This window comes from Crinia signifera, chromosome 6 (assembly GCF_055691185.1).
Source record: "Crinia signifera chromosome 6, ASM5569118v1, whole genome shotgun sequence".
Taxonomy (NCBI): Eukaryota; Metazoa; Chordata; class Amphibia; order Anura; family Myobatrachidae; genus Crinia; species Crinia signifera.
In genome coordinates, this window is record NC_139222.1 from 238,256,881 (window position 1) to 238,275,486 (window position 18,606).

General features: G+C 45.4%; 1 protein-coding gene across 1 annotated transcript; it reads right to left on the reverse strand.

Moving 5' to 3' along the window:
* Nucleotides 1-15,462: 15,462 nt before the first annotated feature.
* On the reverse strand, nt 15,463-18,078 carry LOC146009098 (uncharacterized). The gene is made up of 2 exons (XM_083149153.1): nt 16,567-18,078; nt 15,463-16,271 (listed from the first exon to the last, which is right to left on the reverse strand). The coding sequence occupies exon 1, from the start codon at nt 17,951-17,953 to the stop codon at nt 17,051-17,053; it is 903 nt and encodes a 300-aa protein (XP_083005279.1). The 5' UTR covers nt 17,954-18,078; the 3' UTR covers nt 15,463-16,271; nt 16,567-17,050.
* Between the last annotated feature and the right edge of the window lie 528 nt (nt 18,079-18,606).

The window sequence follows — 18,606 nt, forward strand, 5'->3', positions numbered from 1 at the left end:
AAAGTAAGGGAGGGTAATCCGCAACACATATGAAATAGGAGTGTTCCAAACCCTGGTGGATCTTCTCTGGAGGCTTGGCTGGATGCACCATTATCACATCATCCTCTAAAATATTGAGGTAAGCAGAGGTTATATTATGCTCACAACTATTAAACTCAGCATTTTGATAGGAGCTGTTTAATTTCAGAGTTGTGTGATATTCTGCATTTAAATAAAAAAGGGTGGAGCCTGTCTTCTGACTTTTATACCACTGCAGCATTAGATGTCATCTAAACCAACTTATTTCAGGCTATCCACAAGTCATCCCCATGTAATACAGCGACGGCCTCTCTGCTGGGGTCATGACTTAATGGTTGATGGAGGCTGAGTTTTCATGGCTTCAATGTAGACATTACTGTTTGTTTAAAAACAACTGTATTTTGATTGTTCTATGTTTCTTGTCTTTATAACTGACCTGAAGCATTGCATATAAATATCATTATTGACCCAACATATAGATTTATTACTGCCTCAAAATTTGTTTTTTGTTTTTCCATTTAAGCTGAATGTTTTATGCACTTCACAGTTAGCTGTGTTTTTGTATTCATCTTTGTAGTTGTTTTTGTGCTCTGTCTACACCGGTTGTTTTCTGGAAAAGGAAAACCTCAATTGAGAAGGAAGTCAATTATCTTAAATAATGCTCTCTAAGTCTATTATCTGCAGAATTGGATCCTTGAGGAAATTTACTAGGTTTGATATGTCAAATATTTAGCCCTTATTTGTAGGTTACACATCAAGCAACCTTGAATGTATCTCCTGTGATTGCACTATGTTTTGCTATAATTGCTTGTATTAAGATAAGTTATATATATAAGCTCCCAAGGACTGTTTGTATGATGAGTCTTTCACGTAAACAACTTCTCTACCTTCGTTAGTCACAATTATTAACCTTTTATTGTTGGCTATATGTCTGGTAATATTTGAGAAGCCTTGTCCTGCTATTAGTACTATGGGCCTGATTCAGACTTGTTCTAGGCTGTGTATACTTGCAGCCTCGTGAACAGGTAAATGCTGCCTCGCCAAACACCCGTCACCACTGCCACCCGAAGTCAGCTCGCTAGCATTCAGTGGATGTGTTCGCATATAAATCCCCTTGCATGCAGCCGAACGGAAGAAAAATCATTCGATGGTCACTCACCATCGATTGATTTCTCTTCCGTTTGCTAGTATATGGATTCGGATATGGCCGAATTTGGAGCGGGTGCTGATGTCCCGTGATGACAGCCGCCAGCCTTGTGCAGGCATCGACCCACCTGCGTTTGCAGGGGTATGCCTATCATTTTCGATGTGCACACCCGCCATTTTTAAAATTGCTTATTTTAATTCTGTATATTATGGTGAGTAAGTTTATTATGGTGAGTAAGTTTATTATGCTAAGTCCTGAGCTTTGCTATTTATATATATATATACAATGTAGGCACTACTTGAACCCTAGGAATGGCTTTGGGTATAATTACATTGAGTAATCCATCCACTGTAATTAGTGGCACAGTGCACTCATCATTTTTATTCTCTAGAGTTCAGTGATGGAGTTCTATTTCCAGTGCCTCTCTGAACCCTTTTGGGTTCCAAAGGACTACCAGTGGAACCTGACTGGCGATGGTCAGGATGTGCAGAAGACTCACCTACAGATTTGTACTCCTACTGTACATCATATGGCACAAGGGATCTTATTCTGATTGACTCGCAAGGCTGCGAATTTCACAGCCTTGCGAATCCATCAGAAGCCACCCACTTACATAATCATCCATTCGCAGGCGGGGTGAAATCATTTGATGGTCTCCGATAGATATATATATATATATAGAGAGAGAGAGAGAGAGAGAGAGAGAGAGAGAGAGAGAGAGGTAGACGGCCTGGCACTCCCTCAGCTGGAATTCAGTACCTGGGTGCCTTCTGGAACAAACAGGTAGTCTCGTAGGAAGGCAGACTGCGGCACTCCATGCGTTTTCAACAGCGTGTATTAAAGCAAACCAACGTTTCGGGGTATCATTCACCCCTTTGTCAAGGTTTAAGTGCAATAACACTTATATTATAATAATATTGCACTTAAACCTTGACAAAGGGGTGAATGATACCCCGAAACGTTGGTTTGCTATAATACACGCTGTTGAAAACCCTTGGTGTGCCGCTGTCTGTTCCTTCCTACGAGACTATATGTATATATATATATATATATATATATATATATCTTGGTGTTCAGCCTAGCACTCCTGAAAATAGACAGCCTCCGTGGGTGCCCACTGGCACATTTGTATAGGAAAGTTTGCAAAGCAATCAGCGGCACTCCACGAGTTAAATAAACAGTGATTTAATGTAAGGTGTCTGACGTTTCGGGGTTTGGATACCCCTTCTTCAAGGTGTGTCTGAAGAAGGGGTATCCAATCCCCCGAAACGTCGGACACCTTAAATTAAATCACTGTTTATTTAACTCGTGGAGTGCCGCTGATTACAAACTTTCATATATATATATATATATATATATACATATATATATATATATATATATATATATATATATATATATATATATATATATATGCACCCACGCATGCACACACACACAGACACTCTGGTTATGGCACCCATGATCCAGAATGGAGATGGTAAAAGTTTTTGTTATATTTCCTGCATGTTGGATTCAGCCAAATAAAAGCAGCCCCTCTCTCTTCGACTCTATTAGGTACTCAATCTGTAACTCTTGGCTGTGCCTGATCCAAGCCATCAATATGACAGGCAGACAATATTGCCTCATCTGTCATTATTTACTTAATGTTTTCTGAATATAGTAATATTTGATTAAAATTTAATGCAAACATATCATATCACGCCACATATATTATTGCATCCATCAATCAGGTAACCGGAATAATGAAATGTTGATAGGTTTTGGGTAAAACCGAGCCTAATTCTCTGTGTGTTGTCTGAGTGATTAACACAGCGATATAGAGAGTCAGTTGGAGCAAAAAAGAAAGGAAAAGAAGATTCATTAATATGCATTAGTTTCCGGTCTTCAATGCATCATCATAGATGTGTTAACTGTAGTTAAAAATGATTTTTTAATTTATTAAACACACAAGATATTAATACGCAAGATAAATGGGGACTATTAACTTTTATAATGACAGAATGAGACTTTAATGTTTGGAACATAATACATATTTGGAAAAATTGAGCACACTAATAGATAGGTAGAAAGATGAATGCTATCATGGAGTATTGGTAACGAGGTTATGAAAGAAGGCATTTTCTCACAACAAATAAAATATATTTATTGAAATTTTATTTAAGTGACTGTTACATTTATCAGTGTTTGACTGAGAAGTAGCAGGGAATGGATTTCTATAAGTTCTACTAAAGTTCTGTTCATTGTTTTAATCATTTTATACATGGTTTTATTCTTTATAACTTTTTGCTTTTATGCAGTTTTCAAATATTTATACAATGTAACACAAGTGCTTTGCACGGTGTTTCTACTGTGATAGAGATCAATTTGCTAAGTTCAGTTGGTTCAACTTCAAATTTAAAATTCAGTATACCTGAAATACTTGGGACCAAGAATTTAGAACTTTCTGTATTTTGGAATATTTACATACCATAATGAGATATCTTGGGGATGGGACCCAAGTCAGCCCCGTACACACGGTGAGATATTGGCTAATGGCCAATTTTGACTAAGCACTTATTCTGATTGAGTTGGACGGTTGCGTTTTTCGGACGGGCACTAAGTGTACTTAACCCGCCTATCATACGGATCGCTCACGCCAACCGAATGCGGTAGGATGCCAAGCGAATGGGCTGCGAGTGGATGTTTCAGGTGAACCCCCACTCGCTGGCCTGTGGGAACCTCCCCCATCCTCTGATGGTCGCCAACCATCGAATGATGGACCGAGCGGTCAGGCAGCCATGAGTGCTCCAGACCACTCGGACAGTTATACGTATGAAAGCAGGGATATGGGTGGGCAGCTGACATCCAGCTGTCAGCTGTCCACCCCCCACACGGGTGTCATGGCCATACGTACACCTAGCGTTTTCATGGGAACGCCCATGAAACGCGGGGCGTACGCATATGGTAATGAGCCCAAACATCCCTTCATGCCCCTTTCCACCCCCTGCTCGGATGGTTTCGACCGATCATTTTCTACACGGAACTCATGCCGTGTTCGTACATGCGAGGCATTCGCACATGCGCAGAAGAGCTTCTGTTACATGCGCAAACACAAAACATTGTCTGTCCGTCCGCACACGCAGCCGTCCGACTCAATCAGAATAAGGGTCTAAGCAATTTAGACTAGATGACCAAGAGATTTTGGCTAGATGCAGGGGCAAACGCAGGATTTTCAGAAGGGGGTTTCCAGAGGGGCGGAGCAAAGCATGGAGATGGACACTTAGGTGACCCAGTATATGCCGGGTCAGTTAAAGTATTATAGATAGACCAAATGTATATAAATAATAATAAAAAATAATATATATATGTATATATACATACATACAGGGGCGTCAACAGCAGTGTAGACCCCTGGGCATAGCAATGTATTGGGGCCCCTACCGATCCTTCAGCGGTAGGGGTGGGGGAAGCTTTGATGTCCTGCGTGTGGTAGGAGGCATTACATCAACCGCTCAGCATGTAGGGCCAGGATCAGTGATTTCCACTAATTACCCCTTTACTGCACAGATGGTGGGAGATGGGGTGGGAGAAGGGGGCATTGGGCTGAATGAAGGGGCCCTGATACATAACTTCCACGGTGGTAGAGGATGTTTAATATGTAGAGGAGGGGTGTATAGTGGAGTGGGCTTATTATTCATAATTTTGTGGTGGGAGGACAGCTTGCTTGACTGCAGATATCTCCAGTACCCGGAAATAGATTTCTTATAAAATCCCACCTACCAAATGGTACTGGGGACTAGGGGGTCAGAGTTCAGGAGGCAGAGCAACGAGAATATAAAACTACATACCAGGTGTGTGGAGCTTGAGCAGTAACCAGCTGCTGGAAGGCTGATATCTCTGGTTCTGGGAACAGTAGAGACAAGCTACTAGTGTTAATCAAAGGGGGAGAGTCCCAGCATTTGGAATATACCCTCAGAAAAAGTCTAAGTCAGACAGAACCTGAAATATCTGACTGGGAAGAGCAATTAACAGGCTTGTATGGGGACCACTGTTTTGAAGTCAGATATCTCCGGTTCACCTTCAGCTTTAAGCCTAGGTCCCTTAGAATCAGAAACCTGCGTGCGCTACTGAGATGCACTCCCCCCCCCCCCCCCCCCCGCCACAGTCCAATCATCTCTGGATATGCAAATGGTTTTTTGCATAAACATCCATTTGCAGGACAGCGTATGGGGCAAAATCATTTGATGGTCGCTGCAAATTTCAGTCAGTCTTGTCTGACTCAGGCTTGCAGCGTCCGGGTCCAAGAACTGTGACATCAGCCGCCTGCCCCCGTCATGCAGGTGCCCACCTGCGTTCGCATGGGGACGACCAGCGTATACCTAGGCGCACCAAGCATTTTACTCGTGGAGTGCCAGCATGCAACTCCCCTGCCTGCCTCCATCCGCACATGCCCGGACCGAGTCAATCAGAATGAGGGCCAAAATGCATTTCAACCATATAAACACAGTCTGAAGGTAATTTTATACCATATTAATAATAATAATTATGTGCATCAAACAAAGTTTGTGTTTATTAAACTATCAGAAGGCAAAGGTGTCATTATCTGAGCTGCATTCAAAATATTTTGATTTTCAGATATGGGAGACTCAACAAGTAATCGCGTCTAAAGCAGCCCATACACGCTGCGATGCGGGCTGTCTCGATGTGTGCTTTGAGATGCGCGCTCCCGCGGCACCTCATCGCACAGTACAAAAAGTATGTGCTTGCACATACGTTTTGTACTTAGTTTTCATCACATTGCATCGCATTGCATGCACAACTTGTGCACAGGCAATGCAATGCGATGTGATCCATGCTAATTAAGCACGGAAAGCACGCCCGTATCGGGGCGTGTATGGGCAGCATTAGACTGGCATAATGCCAGAGCCTACTCATCCTCAGAGGGTAGGGAGTCCGCAGCAGATTCTGCATGCGGGTTCTCTCCTCTCTTGATATGCCCTTGACTCTGCTGTCATCTCCCAGCGCTGCCCTGGCCCCACCTCCCAATGACATCACCCGCCGGGTCAGGCCTCTAATGGGAAAGCACTTGCAAGCCGGATCGCACCCGGGTACAAAATCCCGGGTGTGACCCGGGTTGTTAGTAGAAAAGGGTTTTTAGGCTTTATACTGTACTTTATATACTGCATCTGTGTAGTTTTCTCCCTTATGTGCTTAGAAACAACCTTCTCCTGCACCCTGCCAGTATCATTCTGCATCCGTGCTGGAATAAGTTACTATTTGTTACACAGAAATTCTGTCTATACGCAGGTCACTTGGATTTATGTCTGCCACGGCTGCTGCCCCCTAGCATACGTTGTCTAGACCATACACAACATGAACGTAGAATAAATAATCCAGGCACATGTTAGAACACCGACAGAAAGTCAATTGATACCTTTTTCATGGAGACATTTTACTAGAGGAAGCTGCCTTTAATGATGCTCTTCATCAATCCAAAGACAAAAGGTAGAACGTTTGTGAGAAAGGGGCATTAGCATTTACAAACGTTACTGCCGAGCACATTGGTATAGAGGAAAACATGATCTTAGAGCGCTGTAAGCAGCAAAGCTCTCCGCTCCCTCCCTGTTTGATGACTGCCGATGAATCTATCAGCGGTTGGTGTCACAGTGCCGCGTGTATCCTGTAAATGTCCTACGACATAAACACTATACTACTGATAGAGATGGGCACATTTGCGCCTGGGTGTCATGCAAATGGAGTTCCACAGTGGAAAAGGTTGTTCCAAAGACCTAAGTTCCAGTAATACAATATTTAATTCCTCTTCTATGTTACCATTGTGTAATTTTAGGGCTTACTTTGGGGCTGATCTATTAACATTTGTTTTACTAAAATAATGTGAAGAACCCATTTTCACACACTTTTCAAGTAGTTTTAAGGCCCATACACACTGTGAGATTTTGAGCTGAAAGCAGATCAGTTTTGTCATTTGTGCTGCTTTTGTGGGACGCGGAGCCGGGGGGGTTCAGGTTCTTGGTTTCCAGGGGAAAAGGGCTCTGGAGGAAAGGACAGGCTACAAATGCAATACAACACTCCTTTTATTTTCTACAACAAACGGATAAGGTGCAATCTTCTAGAAATGTTTTACCGGACCTGTCAATGGTACAAGGGAAGGGGAGTATTGCACAACTCTTATCGGTGAATGCAAAGAAAAGAAATGCTTTACAACGTTCAGCAACAATGCAAGAAAAAGAAATGTTTTACAGTACTTCTCAGCAATACATGAGAGGAAATGTTTTACGATATTCATCAACAATGCAAATCACATTTAAAGCGGATCAGTAGTCTGGGTCCCAGTACAGTAGGGCCTTCCTACGGATCAGTAGCCCGAGGTTCTTGAGGCAGGCCTTCCTACGGATAAGTAGCCTGCATGGGCGGGGGTTACTTCTCGGTGGGGGTTCTCACCCAGAAGCACTGAAGTGAGGTGCAATGGGTTCTTTCTGAATGGGCTATACGGCCAAGCTGGGGAAAGGCAGGGGATCCCTTCTGATGCAGGCCAGTGAACTCCGGCCACTGATCCTCTGCTGGGGGTACAGTGGGGGGTGACACCCCCTTGGTGACAATTAGGCCAGACTCTAAGCACCTTACTGGGCCCTTCACTTGGCCGGCTACTGCTGTCTCCCCTTATCTCTATGGAGCACTTCACAGGTGCACTATTAAGGGCGCCAGGTCCCAAACTCACATTTTCTGTAGGGCAGATCTCCGGGTCTGGGGACCTCCTCTCGTGGGGGACTACCCCTACCTCTCTTTCACTTGCCTTAGCCTGGTCAGGCTGCACTCTCTCCCTTCTGACACTGAGGGGGTGCTGCACCACTGGGGTTTGGGCCACTGGGGCTGACTCACAGTTTAGTGGGTGGTCGTGTGGGGAGAACACAGCTCCTTCAATTGCCGTGTCTTGCCGGGCTACACTGGCCGCGCTGCTGCAGCGACTCCAGGCCGTCTCTGTGTCCACCCACCAGCTGCAGGGATGATGATGGCGCTGGGACGCACTCTGCTCCTCTCCTACGGGCGCAGCCTCTCTCCGGACCCCCGGGCGGTGTTCACGCGCCTCTCGGTGACCTCTCTCACCCCTCCTCTGCCCGACTCTGCTCTCCCCGATCCTCCGTCCCTGCCAGCTTCCTCCTCGCGCCCCCTGGTCCCCTCTCACCTTTCTCTTCCGGCCTCTCTGCCTCGGCGCTCTGCGAGAGATTAACCCCTGCTCTGCTGGTGGGTTAATCCTCGCTAATTCCATTAGTGGAACCCGCGGCAGGGTACCACACTTTCAGCTCAAAAGCCATCCAGTGTGTATGGGGCAGCAGTGAGCGATGATGTGCGCTCCCACATCATTGCCAGCCATCTGGTGAGCCCTGTGATAAAAACACTATCCTGAGTTGGTGTACTCAAACAGGGCTCACTGCGAATCCGGCCTTCTGCACAGCTTTCTCTTGCCATATGCTGAGAAAGCTGTTCAGGGACCCAGACAGTGTGATCAGCTGTGTGTGCGTCTGCTGTGCACACAGGCTGATCACTCTAGAAAAAAAAAGAAATAAAGGTAAAAAATAAAAAAAATCACACTCACCTGCACCCAGGGATCAGTGCTCCAGGAGCACTGCTGGTCATTAGGTCCTTTTGTGCTGCTATGTGACCACTGGTGCAGTAAAGTGGTCACAAAGTGGTTGAAGAGGATTCTATGGCTGACAGCGCACCCGGTGCACCGAATACCAGTCCCTGGCTCTAGGTGAGTATGGGATACAGTCATTGGGTCACCAGCATGTTGGTCAACAGTCATTATGTCAACAGGGTCATTAGGTCGACATGGGTTAGGTCAACAGTCAAAAGGTCGACATGGGGTTTTTACATTTTTCTGAGCCAACATGTAACGACAGGCGGTATTTCATGCCCTACCAACCACTAGGACGTGGTCAGGGCTGTCTTTTCGTATGGGCTTAATGGGCACTTGCCAAGGGGCCCCAGGTGTCTTATAGCTGAGGATCCCCTTTTTCCAGGGATACCAGAATTTTAAAATTCGGCCCTGGGGAACTGGAGATATCCAACTTCAAAGCAGCAGTCCACATCCAACCTGTTAATTGCAATTTCCAGTCATATTTCTCAGGTTCTCTCTGACTTTTTCTGAGAGTATATTCCAAAAGCTGGGACTCTCCCCTTTCTGACAATAGCAGCTTGTCTCTATCATGCCCAGAACCAGAGATATCAGCCTTCCAGCAGCCGGTCCCTGCTCCAGCTCCAAACGTCTGGTGTACAGTTTTATATTTTTGTCATTGGATTGCTCTGGCTTCTGATCTCTGATCCCCAAGTTCCCAGCACCTCCTGAAAGTTGGGACTCTAGTTTTTTATACTATTGAAGGCTAAGAAATCTATTTACAGATAATGGCGATAAAATTACAAATATTAAGCCCACTCCATTATCCAACCCTCCTCTGCGTATACTGTAAAACACCCCCTACCTCCCTGGAAGTCATTTACAAGGGACCCTTCATTCAGCTCAGTCAGGGGCGGATCCAGGATAAAATGACAGTGGGGGCACCATGATAAAAGAGGGTTTAGGTGGGGGAGGGCCAGTGTTAGTGGTGCCAGTGTACATGCTAAGAGAGCGGCAGAGAGAGGGTGGGAATGGGATTAAAAATAGGCCCTGGCATTTAAAGTACGCAGGCCCACCATGGCAACAAAAGTGAAGGATGTAGTTGTGCACACGCCGAAGGCGCGCTCTGGAAAAGGGGGTGTGGCCACTCAACAGGGGGCATGTCCTTGAGTGTAGTGTACAACACCATATACAACTTCTACACATTATGCAACAAAATACTAGACCCCATTATACTTGCCCCTTACACATGATGCCAAATGGAATGAGCCAAAATTCACATAATGCCACACGGATTGTGTCAAAATTCACATAATGCCACACGGATTGAGCCAAAATTTACATAATAACACACGGATTGAGCCAAAATTCACATAATGCCAAATGGATTGAGCCAAAATTCACATAATGCCACATGGATTGTGTCACAATTCACATAATGCCACATAGATTGTGTCAAAATTCACATAATGCCACACGGATTGAGCCAAAATTCACATAATGCCAAATGGATTGAGCCAAAATTCACATAATGCCACATGGATTGTGTCAAAATTCACATCATGCCACATGGATTGTGTCAAAATTCACATAATGCCACACGGATTGAGCCAAAATTCACATAATGCCAAATGGATTGAGCCAAAATTCACATAATGCCAAATGAATTGTGTCAAAATTCACATACTGCCACATGGATTGTGTCAAAATTCACATAATGCCAAATGGATTGAGCCAAAATTCACATAATGCCTCACGGATTGATCCAAATTCATAAGATGCCATATGGATTGAGCCAAAATTCACATACTGCCACACGGATTGAGCCAAATTCATAAAATGCCATATGGATTGAGCCAAATTCATAAGATGCCATATGGATTGAGCCAAAATTCACATAATGCCACATGGATTGAGCCAAAATTCACATAATGCCACACAGATTGAGTCAAAATTCACATAATGCCACACGGATTGAGACAAAATTCACATAATGCCACACAGATTAAGACAAAATTCACAATAAACTTCATAAACAGGGACATTGTCCACCAAAGGCGCGCATTAAACATTTACACCATAATGTCCATTGCACGTTAAGTTACACGGCATGATGTCCATTATGTATTATGCCAAACACCATAATGCCTATTAAAAATTATGCTACATACAGTAAGTGCTACTTATCTATATGCTCATTGCCAAGGGTTCCATGCTCATTGCCAGAGGTTCCATGCTCGTTGCCATGTGGGATTACATGCTCATTGCCAACGGGGAATACATGCTCGTGGTAAATGGGGGACAGCCACCGCCAGGCAGAAGTGATAGCCACTGACAGTGGCAGAGCCTGTCTGTATTCCGAGCACTGCAGGTCCCAGCTATTTGAAATAATACCCATTTCACACCAGAAAATGCATTCCCAGGTTGGCCCCTTTTACACCAGCCTAGTCCCTGCATTTTCTGGTGTGAGGGGGAGAGAAAACCACCCCTCCCCCACTTTAACCAGTTATCTCATTTAACCGGCTATATCTTCGGAACTAACTGACCCATTTACATGAGACAAGTATCATATTGAAGAACTTTTGAGTTGGCTTTGAATGATTTTGGTCCAGTAAAACTGGAACGTTTGGTTCCAGAGTAATCTGCCCTCAAAGAACATGAACAGCCATGAAATTACATTTCAAAAATAAAAAAAATCGATTTACACGCTATATCTCTGGAACTGATTGACCGATATGGACCATCCTGGTATCCTATTGAAGGCCCAGCGATTTGGAATTGAATAACATCAATCACAAGCTCCTGTGATGCCAGGGGGGGAACTGGAAGCTGTTGGAACTGGGTGGGGGTCGGAATTGACAGGTCCCATATTATCCTATGGGGAAAAAATGTTACAGCTTTGCCAGGCGATATCTCCGGTTCCCGGGGGGCTAGAGACATGGGGCTGGGCTCGTTGGAAAGCTCTGGTCCTCATCTACAAAATTAATGACAGGGGGGGCACGTGCCCAGGTGCCCCCCCCCTGAATCCGCCACTGAGCTCAGTGCCCCCTTCCACATGTTAGTGTTCATCCTCCCACCACTTATGCAGTAAAGGAGTAATTAGCAGAAGTTACTGCTCCAGGTCCTACATGTTGAATGGAAGATAGCCCCCTGCCACCTGTGGGACATCAAAGCTGCTGCTGATAGCACCCCCCACCCCTAGGAGGGGAGAATGGGTAAGGGCCTTAGTGCATTGCTTTGCCCAGGGCCCCACACTGCTGTTAAGATGGCCCTGGGCGTGGTGGGAGAAAAAAATAGTGTGCCGAGCAGAACGAGGCACCGTGCCCGAAGCATTGCAAGCACAGTGAGCCATGCGAGGGGACGCATTTCTACATTTCAGTGTCCATGCCGACTGTGTCGACATTCAGGACAAAAAACTGTGAAAAACCCCACGTCGACATTTTGACTTTCGACCTAAACTGTGTCGACCTAATGACCCTGTCGACCTAATGACCCTGTTGAGCGGACCCATGTTGACCTAGACTCATGTTGACCTAAATGCATGTTGACCTAATGACTGTTGAACAACATGTTGGTGACCTAATGATCCACACCCATGAGTATGAGCAGTAGTGGTGGTAGTTACAAGGGGGATACACAGCGGTGGTTAGCAAATATACAGGGTAAATGTTCCTTTAGCTATAAACTAAGATTTCTCTGAATTTATAGTATATTAGTTAGGGTAAAGTGGTCAGTCCATTTTGCTGTGTGTTGGGTTTGGAGTAAGTGGGGTAGGACTGGGAGTCAAATTCCACAGAGGAAACGTGTACAAATTTATGGCCAAATGTAGAATGAGGAGAATATCTTTTGGAACAGTTGAAATGTTGATATACAGTTATATTGTGACATTCGGAATATCATCACTGTAATGTTGACTTTATGCATGTTTACACTATGAACATATTGATTCCCACCATGGCTCTAACTGTGCGGAGTTTGTATATTGCTCCGATTTCCTCCCACAATCCAAAAATATACTGGTAGGCTAATTGGCTCCCAACAAATTAACCCTAGAATGTCTGTGTGTGCGTGTACATGTGGTAGGGAATATAGATTGTAAGCTCCACTGGGGCAGGGACTGATGTGAATGTTCAACTATTCTCTGTAAAGCGCTGCGGAACATGTGTGCGCTATTTAAGAAACTGTTAATAAATAAATAAATTAGGAATCTGGTTATTCTGGGTCAGATAATATGGTTGACATTCTTTCTATTGACTTGTAGAAAAAACATTATGACATTCAGACTGTGTTGGCGTTCTCATGTCAACATTATAATTGTATTTATATGATGTACGCAAAAGTTTTGTTCCTGTCTTTGGGGCCAATTGTGGATCACTCAAAGTTTGTTATATAGTATGTAATGGGCATCATGTGTGGCCTTATGTGTAATTGGCATTACGGCATGTGGCTTTATATGTAATGGGTATTACAAAGTTTGCAAAAATCGGGAGGGGGGGGGGGGGTGTCGCGAAACATGCTATAAAGTGACCGAGTATACTGCATGGATTCTGATAATCCCACTTCTTCCAGGCCCCTGGTCTCTCACTGCCAGTGGTTTCTCTGCTCTCCTCCTTGCCTGTCACACATGCAGGTTTTTCCCAGCAAATGTAGCAAACATTTTCCCCGTCACCAGTTTCTATCAGGGGTGACCTCTGCTGGTCGTTTGCAGAATAACCACAATCCTTGACAGATAACTGTGGCTGTATTTATCATTGGTAGCAGAGGCGCTCCAAATAACAATTACCACTGCATAATTTACCTTTTATAATTATTTTTCAAAGGAAAGTACTTAAAATGTGTACTAATGTGTACTAGTAAGCCCACTGGAAGCAAATGCTTTGAAAGCTAGCAGATGTAGTTTCACTTGCTGCCAACAGATGGCAGTGTTTCGGAGACACATGGGGTGACATTCTATGCTCTGCGATTTTCTGTTTTTGGCGTTATTTAGACCACAAAATGGCGATATCGCATTTTTCTGCGAAATCGCCAATTTAACGTGATGCGTTAAGGGACAGAAATCGCATATTTTGTGCGTAAAGGTATGCGGAACAAAAGTGCGAGATTAATTCGCACTTTTATCGCATCCAGATGTTTTCCAATGCAAAACTATACAAACCGCTTATTTAATGCTATGCGCATTTGCAAATCGCACTTTCGCGGTGTCTATTTATCGCACTTTTTTCAGACCTGGTTCTGTTTGGCGCATTTGCACACACCTCATTTTGGTCAAGTGCGCACATGGTTAATTTCAACACAGGTGCCTTCATTATCAATCCCAAACCCCCCTACCTTAACCCCAACATTAATAAGGACACCTGTGAGGGTTTAATTCATGTAGATTTGTATGACTATTTTAAAATTGCTTATCTGTGATGTGTCCCAATTGGAGGGCAAACGCAGGAGGGAGGAAGGTGGGCAAAAGATGCTGGTTGCCCCCCCACTACTGGGTACCCCACGTATGTATGGTGCTCACCTGTACCTGGACTACCTGTCGGACCAACAGGTTGTGGGGATGGTTACGCTGAACCCCATTACCCTGTCGGAGTTATATGAGCAGGTGAGAGATGCTTGTGCCCATTTTGTGGGTGCCAACTATGTAGTGTCTGTCCAGCACTAATTAATGTGTGCCCTCTACTATTTGTCCACAGCCTCCACTCAGGGCGGGATGTTATAACATCCGCGGCCCCCCTTCGCCGGACATCGCATTTTTAATAACGGCATATGCTGTAACATATGCCGTTATTAACACAAGGGACAGCTCTTGCGATAAGAGCTGTCACTTGCGATGCGGTGCCGGCACTGGACTTCCGGGTCTGTGACCCGGGAGTCCATCTGCGCATGCGCAGACCCCGGCGCCGGCCGCAGGGCACGCTGGGAGGGATCCGTGACGGATCCCTCAAACAGCGCTGCGGTAAGAAGCCCATAGGCTTCTGCAGGGATTCGCCAGCTTTTGCTGGCGATTCCCTCCGCAGCGCTGACACTGCGGAGGCACAATATAGCATATAGAGATGCGGTAGAAACCCCGAAAACGGGGTTTTTACCGCATCTCGGCTATATAGAATCTCGCCCTCAGTCTGTGACCTCATGGGCCTTGGTGCTATCACAGGCCACTTTGTCTAAGAATTGTACTGTACTGTTACTTGCTATAAAGAAGTTGTTGCAGACATACATCAGCAGGCGTAGCTTTTCTGGTAAGCACATGTGGCCTGTACTCCAAAATGTACCAGTGTTGGAAGTGTACTCATTATCAAATTATTGACCAGTACCACCGCTTTCCACCCATATTTAACCTAACACCAGTCCACAACAGATGCACATGGTGGTGCTGACCTATCCCTTGCTGATATCTACCTTCTAAGTACTCTTGGTACATGTAACAATTAAGTTTTCTGTGAAACATGGCTCACTGGTGTTGTGGAACTACATGTTCCAGCATGCCCAGACACACTACAACCATTACAGTCCAAACCATGAGTGTCAGAGCCTGCTGGTAAATGTACATCCACAACCTTTGCCAGCCAAGGAGTTATACCACACTACTTTACTGCAATCCCATAGTCATATACCATTAAAATATGTTATAAATCACACATTAATTTATATAGAGAAAAAGACACAAACACAATGGAATGCGGTTTGCAAATTTTACTTGTTTTGCTGTAAACCATTCTGCAATGTAACATGTGCAAAATACAAACTGTGGGGCCATGTAGACAGATATTTGGGCTTTTTTAATGTAGAAACACTGATGTAGCAGCTACCTTCGGCCAGCATCAGGCAGCCCTACACCACTTTTAGAGGCGGAACTAAGCCCACCACGGGTCCTCACACTACGACGGGGTGGGGAAGTGGGGGAGACACTTATTGGGGTGCTGGAGACACTGCTGAGGGTTGAGGTAGTGCCACCTCCCACATTGCCTTCCTGCTGCTGCTGTATTTGTGCCTGCATAGCTAGGAGGGCATTGGTCTGCGCTGTGCATGTGTGGGCTAGGGCTGTAAGAGTTTGGGCCAGGCTCCCAATATGGCTATTCTGCTCACGTATTGCAGAAGTTAGTTCTGCAAAACGGCTGTCAAGACTGTTGGCAATGCGCACTTGAGTGCCTACAGCTACCCTTACACTATGTGCCATTTTGCGCAACTGCAGGAAGGTGTCACGCATGTACCCCTGTATATTTCCGATTTGGAGGCTTTGGGAGGCCATGAATTCAAGCTGCTTCTCCTTGAAATTCACCAAGGAGTTAGCTACTTGGGAAGCAGTAGCTGGTGTATGGGGTTGCTGGGTGGTTGGGGGTGGGTTGGGAGGCACCCCACTTGGGGGAAGATCACTCTGGGACGAGCCCGGCATTTCTTCCTCTGCCGCAAAGGTGTCGACCGGATCAAGAATGATGTCCATTTCGTCTAGCACCAGTATTGAAGAATCTGTTTGGTTTGACCCTAGTTGTATAGCACCTGTGGATACAGAGAAGAGGTAAGTACTCATGCATATATAGGCCACACTGTCCTCTATACTGTTTTACATAGGCCTATAGATGGCTGACGCACATACCTAGGGGTGTTATGCACTTACACATGTACCCCGATACTGCATGCAACAATGACATTATTAATATGTCACATGCCTAGCTCAGATTACACTCATTTCCGTTGCAATGTAGCAGCAGGAGCAGAATGTAGTGTGAGATATTGTTGATGTGACATGGGTGTGTGTACTGTATGTGTAATGGTGTGTTGTTTAGTCATTTACCTGCTTCCGCAGATTCTGCAGCAACGGGCCTTCTTCTCTTAGATGCTGCAGCACTTCGGGACGGACAATCTGTACAAGGAAAGATGGCCAGGCATTATGGACCTTGCAATGGATATGCATTTTCAGAAAACATGCAGTGAATTCACAATAATGGACAATACCCAATAGAAAAGGGCAGCATTATATCTGGACCACCCTTTGTTTAGTTTTCAGGCAAATCTTTCATTTCAGACTTAGTAGTAAACTAGTGTACACATGACAACTATAGGATATTCGGTGGTATGTAGGCATGCCAGCTAAACCTCCATTACACCACAGGGTTTTTGTACACATAGATGGTAGTCTGCTGCAAAGAATGGTACACTCATAATCAATCAGATTAGTTGTGGAACTACAAGGGCCAGCATTATCAGCAATTTCAAAGCAGGAGCAGCCATTTTCTTGTGCATGACCTTGCTGGGCTATGTAGTTCCACAGCAGCACTTTACAAAGCATAACAATACAAGTGCACATTACAGGTATAATACATTGGCATGTATGTTACAGTTTGCATGGGGTCACACTTACCAGCTCGCGGTGGCGTTTGGGCCCTGTCGGTATCCGCCACATGCATCCCAGGCAGGACCTCAGGGGGGATGATGCGCTTCAGCTTCACCTCATACGCATTGTAGCTGACAGTGGTGGGGCTTCCTCCTCCAGTCCTGGTGGCCTCCTCCATCTCCAGGGCCATTTTATGCTTCAACTGGCGTTTGATATCGTTGAAGCGCTTCTTCACATTGCGCACCAGGCGCTTGTGATTACTCACAGCGTTCACCGCCTGGGTGATGTCCTTCCATATAGCGCGCTTGCGCTGGGCAGTGGTCTTGTAGTTGCTTTTGCCAAGCAGCCTCTCGTACACTGGCATGATAGCCCTCACAAGTGCCACATTTTCCTCATAGGAAAACCTGACCATGCGGCCACTTTTGGTGCGACCAGCTACCACCTCCTCCTCCTCCTCCTCATTTTCTGCACCAGCCATGTCACCCTCCTCCTCCTCCATGGCAGTGTCTTCCTCCTCCTCACCAGCATCTTCCTCCACCTCTGACATGTGGCCCTCCTGCAGCTGGTGTGGGGTATGGTCTAGGGCTTGGCTGTAGGATGGGGATGCCAGCGGATCCTCCACCTCCTCCTGCTGGGGCTGGACGGCCAGGGTCTGAGCTGAGGCTGGCCTTGCTGTGGCCATGCTGCCTGCCACACTGCTGCCTCTCCCACTTGTCTGGCTGCTGCCAGTGCTCCCTCTGCCAGTGCTCCCTCTGCCAGTGCTCCCTCTGCCAGTGCTCCCTCTGCCACTGGTTCCTCTGCCACCAACTCCTCTTCCTGCACAAACGCTTCCACTGCTCCTCTCCATGCTCCTTACTTCCTATCAAAGAGTGAAATGGCGCCAATGGCCCTTTATATAGGGGGTGTGATGCATAATGGAGGGGACATAGGTGGGCCAATAGGTTTGGGGGTTCTTAGTCATGCGGAGACAGGTTTGTAAATCACACTCCGGTTGGTCCAAAACTTGCACATGACCAGCGGAAGAAATGGCGCGTTTTTCGGACTAAAAATCGCACTTTTTTCGCACTAAAAATCACACTTTTTTCGGACTAAAAATCGCACTTTTTTAAGACTAAAATTCGCCGCAAATCGCAACTCTTCGCACTTTTCAGCCTCAAATGCGCATCACATTAAATAATCGAATTTGGACTGAAAAGTGCGAGTTAGAAAAATGCGATTTGCGGCGATATAGTGTGCGAATTAAACATGCGCATTTAGCGCAGAGCATAGAATGTCACCCATGGACACTAGACATATTGGGGGAAATTTACTAAGATGTGTATTCTACTTCACATGTGATGTTGCTATGGGCAACCAATCAGATCCTGCCTAATATCTTCTAGAGGGTGCTAAATAAATAAGTAGATACTGATTGGTTGCCCATAGCAACATAGCAACATCACATGTGAAGTAGAATACACATCTTAGTAAATTTCCCCCACTATATATTATCTTCTAGAA